This window comes from Lethenteron reissneri, chromosome 5 (genome assembly GCF_015708825.2).
Source record: "Lethenteron reissneri isolate LAM-NWPU_2019-01 chromosome 5, ASM1570882v1, whole genome shotgun sequence".
In the NCBI taxonomy this organism is placed as follows: domain Eukaryota; kingdom Metazoa; phylum Chordata; class Hyperoartia; order Petromyzontiformes; family Petromyzontidae; genus Lethenteron; species Lethenteron reissneri.
Window position 1 is genome coordinate 160,135 of NC_083783.1, and position 20,200 is coordinate 180,334.

General features: G+C 46.4%; 1 protein-coding gene across 1 annotated transcript in view; it reads right to left on the reverse strand.

Annotated features, from left to right (window-relative positions):
- LOC133352763 (ganglioside-induced differentiation-associated protein 2-like) overlaps positions 1–19,111 on the reverse strand; it is a 43,445-nt gene extending 24,334 nt beyond the window's left edge. Inside the window, exons 1-3 of the mRNA XM_061568627.1 lie at positions 18,965–19,111; positions 12,316–12,537; positions 2,802–2,941 (exon numbers count right to left, since the gene is read on the reverse strand). Coding sequence (XP_061424611.1) covers positions 2,802–2,941; positions 12,316–12,521 — 346 coding nt within the window. The 5' untranslated portion in view covers positions 12,522–12,537; positions 18,965–19,111. The remainder of the gene's footprint in view (positions 1–2,801; positions 2,942–12,315; positions 12,538–18,964) is intronic.
- Positions 19,112–20,200: the final 1,089 nt, after the last annotated feature.

The following is a 20,200-nucleotide window of genomic DNA, read 5'->3' on the forward strand; positions in this document are numbered from 1 at the left end:
GAGGGGGGAGGGGAGATGGGGGAGGAATTGCTAAACCTCTGTTGCACAACCAATGCTCTATCTGCATCATCGCAGCATCTGTTTGTCCTTCCGTCTACACGAAGCAATGCTGCCAGCTCAACAAGTGAGCCGTTGTCGAAGCACACTGGCACTCGCCGAACAAGAGCAGCGAGAAAACGGAACCGGCTGGGCATGTGAGAGTGAATAAAATCGGAGTCAAATTTGCGTTCGCAAGCGCTGGTTCAGGTATCGCACGCTCGACGTGAATAAACAGCGGGTCGTTGGGTTCACAGTACGCCGCTGCCGCTGCCACCGCCGCTCACTCCGGAAACTAAACAAATCATAATGCAACGTCATTTTGCAATGAGAATAATAAAAATAGCATTATCTTTCGTTCGTTCGTCTATCCACTGCTGGACGAAAGCCTTGCCACGCCGCGTACGTCATAACGGGAGTTGTTTGACCACACTTCGCTACGCCAGTCAGTGTGGCTTGATGAAGGGGAGATGGTGCAGGAAAGAAAGGTGCTCCCAGCACCCAGAGTGAAACACGTGGTACAACTCGAATTTAAACTAAACTCAACTATTTTTCTTTTACCAGGTAAGGCCCACTGAGCGATACAGCTGGCCACAAATGATCGCTCAACGAAGTGCCTTATCACGTGGAAATTTATACCAGCCAAATACTCTATACGCATGTTTCTAAATGTTGAGGAAAAAAACCAGACGACCCGGATAAAAATCCAAGCAACCACGGGGAGAACAGGAAAACTCCAAATATATACAGCAGGCGTCACTGGGTCGGGATTGAACCCCGACCTCCTGTATACCAGGCGAGATAGTTAACATCTCACCACCGCGAACCCCCAATCGGAGAGACACTCCCATCGGAGAGACACAAATTTAAATGATTGGCCCAATATAACATTCCAAAATTGGCCAAATTATATCATTCAATTCAGCTCCTCAAGAAGCTTCCAGGACGTGGTGTGAAACGTCAGACATCACGCCGAACAACGCACGGTTCAACCCACAACCCCACATGGGAGAGCCATCTCAAAGATATTATTGCATGCATGTTGAACTTATTTCGCACCGTACGTAACCAACCATGCTAATCAGAGGTGCGGGGCAAGGACAATAAACAAAACACAAAAAGCACTTCTAAAGAAATGTATTGGCCAAACATTCCAACATAAGTAGGCTCAGTTAAACATCACCTAGACAAATGAAAGGCATCATTATCACTAGTATTCCAAGCTTGGCTGGTGAGACGAGCTTATTTAGCCTCCAGGTTCATCCCGCTTCCCTAATTCTGCTAAGCCTGCACTCACGCAGGGGTCAAGACCCACAAACAGCGTGACGTTCTGATATGTTATACCTGTGTAGTGACATAGAATCGGTCACTTAGCAGCATAGCGCTTAATTCTAGATTTGATTGGCTACAGTAATTTTGCCGTGCCTTTTTACACCTGATGAGGGAGGCTTGTGTTGCCTCCGAAACGTCGTGACTTAATTTAGTTGTTTTCATTTATTTTATATTATTAATTAATTGTTTTACCTACGTGACTTTACCAAAAAAAACAAAGAGTAGCATAACGCTTGTTGCTGGCAGGGAAGGGGATCTGCAATTACAGCAGCCCTGACTGACAGCAGGTCACGTGATACACCAGAGAGAGGGATGTAGGTGAAAGGTTACGGAAGGGGTACAAACGAACCCGCTAGTAGGTTCCAGAAGGGGGGCGTGGCCATGGGGGTGGCCAGGGCGGAGCCAGGCCACGCTGACAGTATAAGAGGGGCCCCGGGAGGAGACCTTGGGGCTGTCGTTTGGAGTGGGATCCCGTCGTGCTGCTGCTGGAGTCATCGCCGCCGTCTTCACCGTCTCGGCGTCGCTAGTCAGGCAGTCTGCCAGCTGTCCTGACTGGGAAGTGTAGTTGCTAATAGTGTGAATTGTTAAGGCTGTTAACAAACAGAGTGCCTCCTACTCTTAGTGTATCTGAGTCAGTTACTACACCTGCAGAAAATCAAGTTTCCTTTGGAACATGTGAAAGTGAAAGGCCACAGACCGGGGTCAACCGAGCTGGCAGGCGAGCAACGCAAGCGATGTTCGCAATGCATACGTCCGACCCAACTGGACCGTAGCTCTCTTGACATTTTAAAATCCAAAGCAAACAGCTTTACTCATGCTCTAGATACTGTATGTACCCAGGCTGTGTGCCCTGGATTGTCCGACCAAGAGTACAAAGCTTAATTAATGCGAATAAAATACTTTAAAGTGGCATTCAAGCATACTGCCATAGCACTACAGTCACATCACTGTGGTAATACATACGTACGTGCTAAATAACACTTTGAGTTGTCTTTCATTGGGGGCGGTGTGGTATGACTATCAAATAATAATTAGTTTTTGATAGACCACTAATGACGCCGAGGCGTCTCACGATCACTTCACTTACATCAACATCTCATCTGAAAAATGTAAAGGGGCGACCCCATTGGCAGCTAACCATGTGTGGCATCAGGTGACTCGGCACCTAATCCGTGGTGCGAATGATCGATGTCGGGAACATCTGGACGATGAGGGTGGCGGCACACACAACAACAACCGACATCCTTGTCTCGAACGACGCCAGGGGGGGCTCTTTCCGACGTCCACCGCGACCACACAAGCGGTGCGTGGCGTTTTTACCCCGTGTCATACCACACCGTTGCATGAACTGGGGGGGTGGGTTGGGGGGGTGGGGTGGTAGCCCCGCCGGACACGAAACTGTGAGCGAGCCACGCGGCCGCGAGGGTACCGACCGTTCAGCTTGCGCAGCTCGTCGTGCAGCTGCGGCCCGGCGAGCGCGTGCACGCTGTCGCTGACGGCGTTCTTGTCGTTGAGGTGCTCGTTGGTGGGGCACACGATGACGTTGCAGTTCAGGTGCGCCACGTCGCCCTTCCTGCTCGCGCACGCATGCGCAGACGAATACGAGAACAAAAGAACATTCGAATTAACGACGGCCGTTTTTCCGCCCCGGATGACGCCGTTAGTCAAGCTTGAGGCGACGTGAAAACGCGTGGCAGGTGGGGTGCAGAGGTCGCAACCGGGTACCCGATACCCGTACCCTACCTGATACCCGGCTACCCGTACCTGGCCGGGTACGGGTATGGGTACCCGTTTGCAACCCTGGTGCGGCCGGGCACGGGTACGGGTAAAGAATCAAAACCCGTTTGCGACCTCTGGTGGGGTGGCATCGCGAGATGGTGGCGAGATCGTCTGGATGCGGGAGTCCAGAATGAATGCCTCATTCGAGAGACAAACATCACACCATACACCTCCTGGCTTGCGTGACATTGCTACACCTCGAAGACACTGGGTGTACCCATCAACTCACTCGCTCTCCCACCAACTCGCTCACCACTGGTGTAACCATCAACTGCATGAAAACGTCAACAGCAGGCCAAATGCCCGCCGAATCTCCTTAATGAATGGGAAATTAGACAAGCCACAGTCGTGCGATCGTGGCCACGCAACCCAAATTTTGGACCCTGTAGTTACCCACTGTAGCCTGCCCTCCTTCAATAGGAGGAACAGCAAGACTACATGAATACTCTCCTGAAGCCCTCTTCTCTGCGGCCAACAGACCACGACATTGGCATTTAGCTCCCGAGACATATTGTAATACACAAGTATCGGCAAAGATCGCCCGTGTAACCTCCATAGTCTGTCTGTGTTGTTAGCGTGTGGCGAGCACCACCACGCTCACCTGCTTTTGTTACCACAGTGATAATGTTTGAAACACTGCAGCAGGTACTCATTGTACAGGCCGAGTCGACCTAGAGGAGACCTAAGACAGGTTCAGATATCATGCACCACCGATGATAGGCAGCGTATGCCAGCGTAAATGTGCCACTACTCGTGTGTCTGAATACAGCATTTTTCATTACAAGTCTGCAAGGAACGTAAGGGCATCATTGTGTCACTCAATGAATGTCAAATGAGCCACAGTAAAAACAACAGCTAGGCGTTTAAAAAAAGAATCAAAGGGAGGACAAGCAATAACAACAACAACAAAACACACGGCACGTAACAACATTTTAACCCAAGGGCGTTACCCGCCACGACACGGGCGAGAGACACGAACGCCGGCAACAAAAAATACCGAGAGCCTGATGACAGCACTGCAATTATTATTTGCCCATTGTTATTGGCGTCTCTCCCTCTAATTGTAAGCGGTTTCTGAAGGTTCTGTCCGCAGGCTACCTGCGCTTTGTTTTTTTTGCAGTTGTTCAAGAACCAAACAAACAAACGAACGTCCGCGAGGAAAGCACAGGTCATGAACGCGTAGAATTTTGGGGCAAATCCCTCTCTCATTTCGGGGGAGTGGGGGGGGGGTTCAACCCCCCCCCCCCTCCGCTCGAATGGTCACCTGCAAGTTAAACGGGATTGCAACTGTGCATAACGCTGGTCAACAAAAAAAAATACATTTTTTTCTGGCCTGGACTTTTGCAGCTGTTTTAGACTAATTTCAGGGTGCTGATTCCAAATCTGATCTCAGATTTGCTCTATCACATCTCGTTTTTATGCTATCGGCATACCCCATTTTCATTGATTTAACCCGAAATTAACTCTGTCAATTATGATTGCAAGTTGTTGCGAGTCAGTGACTGCTTTAGGGTTAAAATATGGTGCTGTATTTTTAGGATAGTCTGTTTATAATATCATTTTATGTAGATATCCACATTAATTTTATATTTTTCTTCTGCAGTTTTTATTGAAAATACAATATTTGATGTGATAGACAAAAACTGATGCCAGATTTGGAATCAGCACCCCAAAATTACCTTAAAACCGTTGGAGTACCTTATGCCAGAAAAAGTGTGTTGACCAGTGTAATTATACAAGACACCGAGCATAGGTCAGCGCGTAATTGTAACGCAACCGCATAATTGTAACAACCGCCATAGGTCGACGGCGGGGGCGTACATTTCCACTGCGCACACGCGACGTCCCGTCGGTTCGACCGATGGTTAGCCGCTTCCAAACAAGAAGAACAACAACAAAAATCCATCGGATTTTAAGTAACGATGATCCTCAAGCCTTTCGACCAAATTCGTTGAGACATCCAAAAAAGCACTTAACGGAATAATTGTCTACAATCATCTGCCAAGCAAAACAAAAATTGTTTGGAGAATAAAAATATATTGTCATCACTAGTAGCTTTCTTATTGTTTTTGGGATGTTGCCGTGGTGTAACAACAAACTTGCCATCCCAGGCCACCGGTTCCAGTGGCACGATGTTAACTACCTCGCCTGGTATACAGGAGATCGTGGGTTCGATCCTGACCCTGACGCCTGCTGCTGTATATTTGGAGTATGTATGCTCTTCCCGTGGTCGTGTGGACTTTTCTCAGGGTCCTCCGGTTTTTCCCTCCACATTCAGAAACAACGTCACACGTTTAGAGCATTTGGCTGCTATACATTTCCACACAATAAGCCACTTCGTTGAGCTATCATTTGTGAACAGGTCCCTTCTGAAAAGGAGCTACATAGCTCAGTGGGCCTTTACCTGGTAAAATAGAAAATTGTTTAATAGTTTACCGGTTCCATTCAATCTTCCGGCGCGGCAGTTGCAAGTTTCTTAAATCCCCCCAGCCTCTGTCCACCAAGCAGTTTAAATGGATTCACTACATCAACCGACTGGTAGGTTGTCCTGTGGTGGTACGAAACGTGGGTACTTCTTCCAAGAACATCCGGCCAGTGTGAAAGAGTTGACAAAATAACTCAAGAGTGGCCCTGTCGAGATTTTTTTTTTACATTAGACGCCCTTCCACCAGCAGTGGTGTGAGCTCGCAATTTCAGGGCTGCACCTTTACCACCGACCATCGTGTAAGGTCCCGGGGAAATGACTAATGCTCAGAGGACACGGAGAAGGGAGCTCGTTAAACAAATGGACGAAATGCGTGACGCAAAAGCATCTCAACGACGTCAAAAAACAATTCCACCCTTTTTTGTTGATCCATGTGTATAAATGAATAAGAGCATTCGACCGCCCCCCTGCTGCGATGAAACAACGCTTCATTACCGCTAAAACGTACGCATTTGTTTCCATGTGACTATTTGATTGGGTTTTGTTTTACATTTCTGGCAGCTGCGCAAAGCTTTAAGGGCGAGCAGGCACATGCTGATTAGATACCTGGCCGTACCGTCATGAGCCATGGTCTATCCACTACTGGCCATAGCATCATCATGAGCCTGATACTGGATAAACACACGACTGTGGTGGCAGCACACAGGAAGAAGAAGATTCCAAGATTGCAGCTCTCAATGGATTTATTACAATGGTCAGGAATAGAACAATAGGGTCTTACAATTCCTAGTGTTGACAGGCACGTCTCCAATTCACTGCACGTGATTAGAATCGAAATTCAGAATCTTACTGGTAGGAACCTCCTGGTTACACCAGCCCACAGGGGAGAGAGGGGCTGGGTGGGGAGGGGAGGGTGGGGAGGGGCTGGGTGGAGAGGGTGGGGAGGGGCTGGGTGGGGAGGGTAGGGCTGGGTGGGGGGTGGGAGGGGTGGGGCTGGGTGGGGAGGGGTTGGTCACCCCGTGGTGCCCTTATAAAACTCAACGTTTAACCTACTCACTCCGCCTTGTGCCCGCCGTCACAGTCGGGCATATTTGCGGAATACACCACGCCGCCGTTGACCCTGGCCATTGACCGAGCAACCCAACGTTCCTACCAGCTCCCTCCGCAGGAATGTGTTTATTTAGACTGGAGGAATCCGATGAGCTAGGAAGCTCTTTGTCATAGATGTCTAGATGATTAGCATAGACCTGTACCATTGGCCACTCACGGAACAAGAGAACGGTGTGCCATTCGGAGTTTTTTTGGTTTATTTAAAAGTATTTAAAATACTCTTTGGTTCTTTCGGTAGAGTCACGTAGGTATAAAATAAAATAAATTAAATCGCGAAGTTTCCGGCGCAACACAAGCGTACGTGACTTTACCGAAAGAACCAAAGAGTATGGATCCCTACAGCCACGAAAACTTCAAATCTAGCATTTAAAATATAAATTAAATTATTTTCTATAGCACCTGGCTGTCAGCACTCTACAACGCAAAACAAAATAAAATTATTCACCCAAAAAAAAGAGAAACTGGAAATAAATTAATTATTTTAAAGAGGTCAATGAATAAAATAAGTTTTTACATGCGAGTCTCCAATGGCCTTGGGCAAAGAATTCCACAGTTTCTGAGCGGAGGGACAGAATGCTCCATCACCCACGGAGCAAAGTCACGTGCTAGGGACAGGGTGCCAGAGTCTGCTGTACGATGGTCACGTGCACAGCAGGTAGTGGGGAAAGCGGATCTCCAAGGCACCCGCTTTGCTTACGACAAATTCCGGTTCTGAGAGGTTTCATTGTCGAGTGCATGTACCGCGGTGGCGAGATGTTAACTACCTCGCATGGCCATAGGTTCGACCCCGACCCCGACGCCTGTATATTTGGAGCTTGCATGTTCTCCCCGTGGTCACGTACATTTGTATCCGGGTCGCCCGTTTCTTTCCCTCCACCTCTAGAATCAACGCGAGTTTAAGAGTATTTGGCTGCTATAAATTTCCACGTGATGATAAACCACTTTGTTGAACTATCATTTGCGGTCAGGTCGCGTCTGAAAAAGAGCTGTAAAGCTCCAGTGGGCCAAACCTGGTAAAAAGGTTAAAATAAATATCTATGTATGCGTGGTGAGCAGCGAAAACACGCCCTAACGCAGTCCAAGCATCGATGGGAAAGCGACGAAGCTGTGGATATTTAATTGCGTGAGAATTAGCAGTTTTTACGGATTTCTCAGGCCAAGGTTGGACTGACTGACAAGATGGACAAACACTCCGGCTCCCTCATAAAGATGACGCTTCTACACCTGGCTCACAGACAGGTTTGAATCCAGAAGAAACAACGATGCGGCCAAAAGCAATGAAAAGGCTGAATTGTTCCATTACAAAAAAAATCCAATATACAGTATCCACATGAATACACGAAAAAAGAAAGTACAAACATCTCAGCAAAAAAAAAAACACATTGCTCGGCCAAAATAAATAACTTCCCCAGTACAAAATAAATGATTCCATGCAAAATATTCGCGTTTGATTTATTTACGCGCGGCACACTTAAGCTTTGAAAAAAATCCTCACATCGCGCATTATGACGTTACGTATTGTTTTCCTTTCATTTATTCCATCCATTTCACTTATTTAACTCCATCCCAATGCTTTTCCGCACAAAGAAAAGCACCATTATTCACGGGAGTCACTTTCATTTTTCACGCCGCGTTCAACGCCGCTTCAGCTTTTTCGTTTCGGATCCAGAGCGGATGAAAAGGTTCCTTTGTGGAAAGTGTGGAAAAGTAAGCCCCTCGCTTGGGCCACAAGCTGGGAATGAACGTTCATGCCCACGAGCACAAACTTGAATTGGCCATCACACAAACACACACAGCCGAGAGCAGCGACCGACCAGAGTTAATTTTGTCATTTAATTTAGTGGCAAAACGTATTTGTCAATTCAGCGGGCGGCGATTGCTTTCATGTTTTATTGTAGTCAACGCTGGCTGCGAGTGGATGGAAATCACCAACTGAACCGGTGCTCTAACTGTGCAAAATCCACGTGTAAAAGCGTTCGCTAAATAAAGGAACTGTGACAACGATGACTATGGCCTCGACCGCCAACCATCAAGGGAGCAGCAGAGCGCGGCTACCGACTGTGATGGGACGAATTCAACGAGTCTCTCGCCGAGAGGATTCGTTGGCGAGACTCGCGGCTGCAGCACACCGAGGAACGCACCACGCGTGGCAAACTGGTCCCATATGAATATACAAAGGATAGACCGAGTAACATTCTCACACCAACATTTAGCAACGAAATACTTGGCTACATGTTGGACTGTTACAGTCGACCAGACTAAGAGGATAATTTAAGAAACCCAGAGACTAAGACTCAAATGAAATTCCACACGTTGTTGTTGACTAGACTAAGAATATTACTTAAAGAAAAAAGCTGACAAAATTGGCACTGCTGCCAGACTAAGTGCTTCCATAGGGTTAAGTGTTAATTCCTGAGGCTCAAAAGTCAGACTAAGGCTTTCACAGAGTTCAGTGTTAAATCACTAAGGCTCAGAGAGCCATATTAGGGTTCTCATATGGTTCAGTGCTAACCACTGAGGCTCAGAGCTAGACTAAGGCTCTCTCAAGAGATCAGTGAGAATCAGAGAGGCTCACAGAGCAGCATCAAGGCTCTCGTAGGCTTCAGTGTTAAGCACAAGTTGCCATCGACTACCGTAAGACTACGAATAAAATAAATACCTACTACATTAACACTGCTAGTGACCCGTGGTAATTGCCACTGTGTGGCAATTCCAGTGTCCTCCAGCCCCTGCTTTGAGCTCTCACATGACTCAAAATAACGACAGCTTTGTACCCTGCTGCCAACATGTTGTCCTGCTGCATTAGTGAGGCCACGGAGATGGGTCATCTCACAATAAATATATATATAACGTCGCAAACTTTGCCGGATGCCACTTGCGCAAACGATGCAACGAAACAGGCATGCGTGATGTGACGTGGTACAACGCAAGTGACACTCATCTGGGTTTCGTCTGGGGTAGAATGAAGCTTACAGAGAATGTATCTACTCATACGCCAGTTTAAAATCTGGTAATCAGAAAATAAAAAAGTATGTAATTCTCATCAGGCTCCATGGTGTAAAAACAAGTGCAGTCTCCAACTATTATCATCCACACTGTCTCTCGGGGCTCTCTATTTACGTAATTTTAAGAAGAGCCGTTGTCCAAAACGTCCGCCTATTAAATTTTTTTTTCCTTTTAAGGCCACACGCAGAGTGTTTTTGACAAACTTTTTGATACATACTCTTTGGTTTTTTCGGTAAAGTCACGTAGGTAAAAAATTTAGATAAATTAAATCACGACGTTTCGGGCGCAACACAAGCGTCCTTCTTCAGGTGGGAACAACTTCGCGAAAGCACACCGCTTAAGTGTGTCGTTCAAATCTAGAATTAAACTTTTTGCTACCGATCATTTAGGTCACAGTACATCACCCATGAGATTCCGGAGAACGTGTGGTCTTCTGTAAGGCATATTTTTATCGAGTTGTCCTGAATAAAATTCCAGATGAAGGTTCTCCAAAGAAATCCATGAGCACGCAGAAGACGGGAGAAGTCCCACCACCAACCGTTGAGAATCACAACACAGAACATCTCCCTCCTCGTTTTCAAGAAATGCTCTCAAAATAAAAACTTATATTTTACCAGGTCAGGCCCACTTGAGCTGTATAGCTCATTTTCAGAGCTGACCTGGACGTAAAAAATAGCTCAAGGAAGTGACTTACCATCATGTGAAAATGTATTGCAGCCAAATGCTCTGAACGCACATTGATTCTAAATGTGAAGTGAAAAACCGGAGGACATGCAAACTCTAAATGTACAGGCGTCGGGGTTGGGATCGAACCGACGACCTCCTGTATACCAGGTGAGGTAGTTCACATCATGGTGAGGTGCACAAGCGGTGTGCCTGGCAGTCGGTCAACTCATAACACCTGGGTCTGTCCCATGAACTCCTGGCAAGTGAGCCTGTCACAACTCACACGACGATCTCAAAGTGCACCTAGCCTGGCACAAGCGCCGTGGTGACTGAAAACGTGTCGCACGATTCTCGTGGATCTTGGTATCGTGACGCACGTAACACGTCAGTGCAACTGCCTGCTGTCACGCTGGGCTCGCAGCTAGCCCGTACGATCAGTTCTTGTAAATTACATCGCGATAAAATAACTATCAGTCCTAGAAGTTTTCACTTGCGGAGACGCACGCCGTAAATTTATCTCCGCGGCTTTTAACTGGCGGGTGCTCGTTACGGTTCGGTGGCAGGGGCAGAATTTTGGAGCGAGAATTACGAACAAAGCTGCCCCGTTGTCCGGGATGAACTCAATTGTCTGTGTCTAAGTTGGCCAGCGAATGCATTAGCAGCTTTACGGCCGTACATTTATGGCACAATAAAACGTGCCATGTGTTCTACTCAAATAGACCTCAAAGAGTCACTTAAGGGAATGTTCTCCCGCATACGATAAATGTTTTAGGCGCAGTTCGGCAGTAACGGACAACAGCGATGATTATAATGACGATGATGATGTTAAGCGCGTTAGAATTGGGAACAGATTTAAATTAGCAGTCACATCGACCCATAACGATATCTGCTTAAAATGTCGGGGAAATCATGATTTAATTGCAATAAAGCGATTGTCGTCACTGACGCAGCAGTGATACCACGCGGCTAAATAAACAACATTCCCCTTATCCGGTTTTAATAACCCCTGATTAAATGAGACCGGTAATTGTGTTTGTTGTATGTGTGCGTTGAGACAGCCTAATAAAATGACTCGATGGGTTTTGACAACATTAGTACCCAAGAGATCAGGGCAAGTTAACAAGTAAATTTTTTCAACCTTCAAATAAAGTCCACATGGCTAATCTTTCATTTTGTGCGCATGTCACCCATGGCCTAACGTCAGCCACGTCTGTCTTAGGTCGGCAACACGGCACACCCCATCGTTGTTCATGGCCGTGACCGCGAATCTAGTGCCACCTAGTTCAGTCTAACAGCGACCCAGAAAAACGTTCAGTATGAATTGAATCCCCAGTTACGATAACCGTACGATTTAAAGGAGTAAAAACAACCTCACAGCACTTCGCGTATAGCCAGACTGCTGTTAGCGAACACCTATGAAGGCCAGAACAGCACACGAGGCGATGGGAGGCCAACACCACGCCCAGCCGCCTTTGTCTCCCTAGTGGTGATGTTTACTACACACAGCACCAGGTACTCATTTAAGGCCGAGTCGACCGAGGGGAGGCCCGGGACCGGTTCCGATAATCGTCACCGATGGTGTCGGCCGTGAGCGGGATTCGAAATCCGAGTCGCCGGGTACGTGCCAGCGCCACAAAGATAAAGACAAATATCCCCCGTATAGCCTTAACAGACTGTAGGGGCAAGTGCTGTTAGCGAGCACCTATAAAGGCCCGCACGGCACACGAGGGGGTGGGTGGCCAACACCACGCCCGGCCGCCTTTGTCTCCCTAAGTGGCAATGTTTACACACCGCACCAGGTACTCATTTGAGGCTGAGTCGACCTAGGGGAGGCCCTGGACCGGTTCAGATAATCCTCACTGGTGTTGGCCGTGAGCGGGTATCGAACCCGGATCGCCGGGTTTGTAGCGCAGCGCGCTAACCGCCACACACACGCACACACGAACACACGCGCATCATACCATAGGGCGATCTTTCCGTTGATGTCATCTCGGTACGGGAAGGGCGAGGGGGGGCACCGGGCGTGAGGGGCGACAGCGGCGGTGGCCGTGCCGAGCGGCAGGGCCGCCTGCGGGCTGCCCGACTCGCTCGGCTGGGGCCGAGCGTGGCACCACTTCTCCAGCGTCTCTATGGCGACGGTGCTGGACCGCGTGCCCAGCGGCTCCATGGTGCCGGCGAGTCGACTGCACAACCAGAAAGCGGCATGGGAAACAATTGTACAATTTCGCTCGTGCACCCACGAGGGACTCTCCAAGGGTTCTGCCGAGATTCTGCAGTAGAGGGAGGTCACTGCGGTTATAAATGAAGGTAGCAATTTGTGGGTATCTTTTGAAATTTGGCTAAATTAAAACTAAACTATTTTAAATTTTGATTTAAAGCTTTCGTGACTGCAGGGATTCATATTCTTGGTTCTTTCGCCACTTTTTTAAAATTTTCTTGCTGTGGATTTCACACCTGATGATGATTGAAACGTCGTGAGAATTTTTATTGTTTTGTATTTATATTATTTTATTATTTCCCTTCTACGTGACTTTACCGAAAGAACCAAGAATATAAACTATTTTATTTTACTGGGTAAAGCCCAAAGGGCGATTAGCTCTTTTTTCAGAGGCAACCTGGCCACACACGATAGCGCAACGAAGTGGCTCATCGTCTGGACAATTTATAGCAGCCAAATACTCGAAACGTGCGTTGATCCTAAATGTGGAAGGAAAAAAATGGAGGACCCAGAGAAAAATCCACAGGAGGGTGAGAACATGCAAACTCCATATATACAAGTTTCAGGGTCGGGATCAACAAAATTATGCTATATATTGATAAATAGTAATAATTTTCTGTATTTTTGTATATTTTAATTGGTGGCGAAATATTAAGAAACGAGCACTTTCATCGTGCCCATGCAGAACGAGATTAAATATAAATAAATGGGGAACCCAACTTCTGCACACACTACCAATAAAATGTTAAATCACTCTTCCGGAAGATTTTGACATCTATTCGTTTGTTGTGGATATTATTTTTCGAAATATATCGGAAGCAACATGTAGTTAATCATCAGGAACGGTGACAATTCCGCTGCTATGTTTCTCACCAAGAGAAACATTTGAGTGTTCATGTTGTCATCGTACGACCTACCGTTTGTGAGATACAGAGCGTGACGAATGGACACTTCCGCATTATACAGATTATATGACACACACAATAATTTGATTTCAAGACGAAAAATAATGTTAGCTACGAAAACCAACATAAAAAAATTACGATACAAAAAATGGAACATACATTTACAAAGTTACGGGAAACTAATAGGGTAGCCGCGGTATAATTTTTCACGATACGATATATTAAATTACACGATATGATTGCTTATAGCGATATCAGCATCCCACAACTTTGTAATTGCACCTAACATTTTTACGGCACTTGGTTTTCATGCCTTACGGTACTCCCAGGACATAAGGGTTTTGTGAAGGTTCTTTAACTAACTGCGGGTTATTCAATAGTACCCTGCCTTATAATCATTACATCTTTACAAGCTATAGCATTTAGAACAAACTTGCTGTCGGTTACATAACAATTGAATAAATAATTAGCTGAACTATGACAATGATGAATATCGATGCTTTCAAAACAACATTTTGCACACTGCTAATTTCATGGATAGCAGCTATTTATTTACAGCTTTAATTGTAGAGTTCACGATTACTTCAAATATCTTATTTGGGAGCCTGAATATTTTAGAAAAGTTAAAAGAGGAATGATAATGTTTTTTCCCCTCTTTTTGGGCAACAAAACTGAAACCATTTTACAAGTTATCATGTGTGCATTAACCACAATACTTGTGCTCAAAATGCAAACATAAATCACTCTGATAATATATGCATTGTCCTTGAAACTGATTGGTCCACACCAGAGACCGCTCAGGAATGATAATCACGACATATCGCAACAGGCCGAGAAACTAACACCGCAATAATCGTTCAATATGGAAATGATTCGTCAAAATCGTTCGTGGCGTTCGTTTCTCAGTCCGCTTGTCCTGATGAGGTTCACGGCGGCAGCATGCTGAGTAGGGCAGTCCAGACCTCCCTTTCCCTGGCGACAGACTCTAGCTCTTCCTAGGGAATTCACAGGGATTCCCAGGCCAGCTGAGTGACATAGTCCCACCAGCGTATCCTGGCCCGTCCCCGGGGTCTTCTCCATAATCGTGAAAATGTATATTGCGGATAGCCTACTTTGCCCATCACCAAGAAGCTGTACCAATAGTCTACTGTTAATTACTACACTACAATCCCATGAGCATTAAGGGTTTTGCAGTGTCATTGGTGGCACTGTACTTGTGTGGAGCATTGCACCACGGGAACACGTGGCTCAACTTTTGTTGCGGTTTCATTATTTTTTATTTTGCTACATTTCCTTTTTTTCATGTTTGCGTGAATTGCTTTCTGCGGCATCTTGACTGATATTGACATTTAAATGGCGCACGCGTTCAAATTGTTATTTTTGCTGTATTATTACTATTCATGGGGAAGATTCATGGCGTATTGGTTAACCCACCGCGCTATGAACCTAGCGACCCGAGTCTGAGTCCCAACCACGGCTAACATCGATGGGGAGTGATATCTTTAAGAGGTCATGGCCTAGCCCCATTCATTAACCTGCACTGAGCAGCATCAAGTTCAATTCAATGTTCATTTTTTTTACGTGGAAAATCCCGTTCAGCCAGTTTACCCAGCTATCGGCACAAAAATACACCAAATGAAAGTGATATTTTCGGGAAGTGAATTTATGCTGATTAACTGGATGTGAACTCAAGAAACCACGAGGGACATGCGTCATCAAAATGACACGGGCAAAGGGAATAAAGAAGAGCAATTAAGCAGATAGCAATCCGAGCAATTGGTGAAATATGGTGAAATAAACACCACCCCACAGTGTGTCGAGACTCGCATCCAGCAGTGGACTAAAAATGAATAAATCAAACTAATGTAAGCTCCTAATTGTTTGTATGGAAACCAAATAATATTAATTAATAACTAGCACTGCAATTGGATCAACGACACACTCCAGTTTCGATTTCCTTCACTCTACACAATCACAGTTCTCATCACCACCATCATCACCACCATCATCATCACCACCACCATCACCACAATCATCATCATCAACCCTCCCCCATTGCTATTAACGTTAAGAATGGGCACTGTCAACACACGAGTGTACAACACAGGTTCGTCACAGGTCCGTAGTGAGATTTGTTGCGGATCTCGTGGCAAAGGTTATAGTTACGGACGCGAAGATGATGCCTGCGATGTTTGTGACGGTCTGGTTGATGTTAGAGATGTGAGCTTGATGGTCCGAGTGATGAGGAGGCGAGCTCAAATGATGTCAGATTACGTCACATGATGCGTGAGTGGTGTCAGGTGATGGGTTTCGTCACGTGCATAAATTGTAATGATGCCACCGTGAGTGAGATATGTGAATTTATTGATGTTAGGGCGTTCGATTAATAATTTGGTGAAGTTATGGAGACGACTTAGTGATGTTAAGATGTCAATGACCAACCTGTCAACACCTTATCAGTGCCTACCTTATTACAGATCAATCCATTACCTTATTGGTCACCCCGTGCCATTATAAATCTCAACGTTCACCCTACAAAGTCCCATCACAAGGGAGAAACACAAAGACAAAAATGCCTATATTGAAACATATGTATGCCGTATGGACCTAATAACTCCATTTCCCTGTACATAAACATGGGTGAAACGTATGAGTTGACAGGTATGCAGCATACAGTATAACACACATTGGTGGTGTTCATTCAGACGCTGCCTTTCCGACAGCCCTGTTCTTCACCTGAGGACGGCTGCTTGCGTTGTGGCCGAAACGTCGTGAGAATTGTATTTTATTATGTTTTATTTTTATTACTTTATGATTTCCCTTCTACGTGACTTTACCGAAAGAACCAAGAAGAGGTATGCAGCAGTGATGCAGTGGCAATGTTAGGGTGATTGTCCGGTGATGTTTAAGCCATATAGCGATGTCAGTTGATGTTGAGGTGATGTCAGAGCAATTTAATGCGTTTTATTGTGATGTCAGGTTGATCGTATGGTGTTTAAAGGTACGGTAAACGAGGGGCGATTTCTTGTACATATAGAGTCTTGTGTTTTGGTGAAGCTTCGATGACATTCTGAGGATGTTCAGGTTTTGTCCAATCGTGATGGGGTGGAGGGGTTAGCACGCTCCACCGGTCAAACTTGGTCAAATAACCCCCACGACCAACGGCTTTGGGAGGCCTTCATCCAGCAGTGGATTGAACAATGCACCACAACACAGTGTAACATACATTGTATTTGTATTATGATGATGTCGAAATCAGAGACAGGAGCTACATGGAAGGGCTTTATCTGCCGATATATTGAGCATGGCTGATTTTAATAAACTACGTTACGTTACTAAATCATATAACGTAGTTGTAATGTAGTGTCGTTGATGTATGATGATGCCGACTCTAAGAGTGATGTCCTGTATGGATGATGTTATTTTTCGATTTAAAGCTTTTGTGACTGCAAGGATTCATCTTTTTGGTTCTTTTGGTAAAGTCACGTAGAAGGGAAATAATAAAATAATACGAATAAAACATAATAAAATCATTCTCACGACGTTTCGGCCACAACGCAAGCAGCCGTCCTCAGGTGAAGAACAGGTCTGTCAGAAAGACAGCGTCTGAATGAACACCACCAGGCTTGGCAGCGTATATTTAAGCTGGGTTGGAGGGGGAAGACCGCCTTGACAAAATAATTTGCATATAATTTGCATATCAAGAGGAATTCACCTGATGACGGCTGCTTGCGTTGTGGCCGAAACGTCGTGAGAATTATTTAATGTTTTATTTTTATTATTTTATTATTTCCCTTCTACGTGACTTTACCGAAAGAACCAAGAAGATGATATTATTGTTGATGCTGACGTGAAGTCTTCGGTCACATGGACTGGCATTATCATTTAATCATTAACTACCCCAGTTCTCATACCTGTCAATCCCTTATCTGTTCCTACCCTCATGACAGACCAATTCAGACGTTATTGGTCACCCCGTGGCTCTTATAAATCTCATTGTTCATCCTACACCAAGTCCCATCACAAGGTAGAAACACAAACAAATACACATGCTTTTTGTTGCCGTATGGACCTGAAAACTCAATTTCCCTGTACAAAAAGACTGGGTAAACCGTATGGGTTGACAGTTATGAGTTAGTTCGTAATACAGTACAAGTGTTTTTGGGTTAGCTCGCATAAATATCGTTAAACCCGTCACCACCCGCCTGATGAAGCTGGTTGTAATAACCGACGAAACGTCGTACTCAGATTGTAAATGTTGTGGCTTGGCTCTCCAACACACAACCCGCGTTGCTGTACTAGTGACGAATTGGCCACGTTCTGTTTACGTAAATTGGCCGTGTCGGGTGGTGGCGGGTTTAACGACACATTTATAATATTTACGCGATCTAACCCCCCCTAAACACCCTGTATTATGTACCTACGTGACAACCTACTTTGTGTCATCAAACCGACGTGTTTATTCACAGCGTGCATTTTCGACCACTGAAAATCCGGCGTGTTCAACCAGCTATAATGAAACATTTTTTTCGATTTAGAGCTTTCGTGACTGCAGGGATTCATCTTCTTGGTTCTTTCGGTAAAGTCACGTAGAAGGGAAGTAATAAAATAATACAAATAAAACATAATAAAATTTTAATTCAAAGCTTTCGTGACTGCAGGGATTCATCTTCTTGGTTCTTTCGGTAAAGTCACGTAGAAGGGAAATAATAAAATAATAAAAATATTATGCTTTATTTTTATTATTTTATTATGTTTTATTTTTATTATTGTATTACTTCCCTTCTACGTGACTTTACCGAAGGAACCAAGAATACAGCTATGATGAGTTCATTGAATTGGGGAGGGCAGGGAGCGGTGGCGCAGCGGTTAGCAACACCGCGCTCCTCGCCACGAGGAGTGGAGCAGCAGTTCGATGCCGGACCCAGTCCTGGGACCTTCCACTACATCGACTCGGCCTTAAATAAGTACGGTACAGTACACCGTGGGCTGGGGATACAAAGGCTGGCACGGCTGTGGTGCCAGCCACACCACCCACCCTCCCACGGCACCGCAAATGACCAGCAAGGTGAAGTATGGTCAAAACAGCCTCGATACGGCTTGGGGAAGGCCTTCATACAGCAGTGGAGTGACTACAATTGGCTGTTGGGCGATAATTAAACCGGTTTTTATAGCCTCTAAAGCACAAGATGCGGTTGTTCAACCAATACGTTTATCTCGACAATCACCACCAGCCTTGATCGATCCACTGCTGGATGAAGGCCACCCCTCACCTGACTCAAAAACCGCCTCACACCGCTCACAATGCAAAAACAATCGTCAACAACTAAAAACAACGTAGTCAGTTGCGCGTGTCCACAGACAACGTCGGCAGCACTTGAGCTGCACGCTCATCTCCTCAGACAAAATTAACGCGCGGTTGACGACGACGACAACGACGACGATGATGACGATGACAGAATAATAAAAACGTAGATGCCTTGTTACCTGACGCGATCGAGCGATTAGTAAGTGGGGAGGTTTAGACGCAGTCGACCCTCTCGGGAGCCTGAGGTAAACACACAGGATGAGGGAGACACACACACAACACACACACAGACGGAGACGCACTTGTGCTAAGCACGCGACGCCCTCGGGGCAGATTTTAAACGGTGAGCGCAACGGGCAAGCGTTGCGCGTTCGCTCTGAGGGCGTTTGGCGAACGTGGAGGTCTTGCGCGAGACGTTGACCACGTGCTGTTGTGGGGCGTGGCGTAGGGGGCAGTAAAAAGAGTTCGGTAGTGTCGCTTCTCGCTTTGATCGTTGAGCCACCCGCCGCTCTGGCATTTGACGTTGATGCTCAATGCATCGAATTATTCATACTGGTTGGTAGGAACCTCCTGGTTACACCAGCCCACAGGGGATTATTGTGTCCGTCCGTCCGTCGTGCAGGGAGGGGCTGGGTGGGGAGGGGCTGGGTGAGGAGGGGAGGGTGGGGAGGGACTGGGTAGGGAGGGTGGGGAGGGGCTGGGTGGGTACGGTGGGGCTGGGTGGGGGTGGGAGGGGTGGGGCTGGGTGGGGAGGGGAGGGTGGGACTGGGTGGGTACGGTGGGGCTGGGTGGTGGGTGGGAGGGGTGGGGCTGGATGGGGTGGGGAGGGTGGGGCTGGGTGAGGGGTGGGAGGGGTGGGGCTGGGTGGGGAGGGGCTGGTTACCCGGTGGTCCCCTTATAAAACGCAACGTTTAACCTACTCACGCCGGCTTGTGCCCGCCCTCACAAACGGGCATATTTGCGGAATACACCACGCCGCCGTTAACCCTGGCCATTGACCGAGCAACCCAACGTTCCTACCAGCTCCCTCCGCAGGAATGTGTTTTAGTAAAAAAAAACGCGTTGGGTCTATAATATTGAGGTTTAAAGGTGGGGGGGGGGATATAAGAGGCGACGTTTCGGGCAACAGCCCTTCTTCAGAGCACATGCATACCTGTCAACCCCCTATCAGTGCCCTATCTTGTGACAGACCCTATTGGTCACCCCGTGCCCCTTACAAATGTCAACGTTCATCCGAGAAAGTCCCATCACAAGGGAGAAACACAAACAAATAGACAGAAACATTTTGCCCGTATTGAAACGGCTTTACGCTGTATGAACTTGAAAACTCAATTTCCCCGTACATGAATACGGGTAAACCGTATGGGTTTACACTTTACAGGTATGTAAATAGATTGGTCAGGAGGTGATAAGAG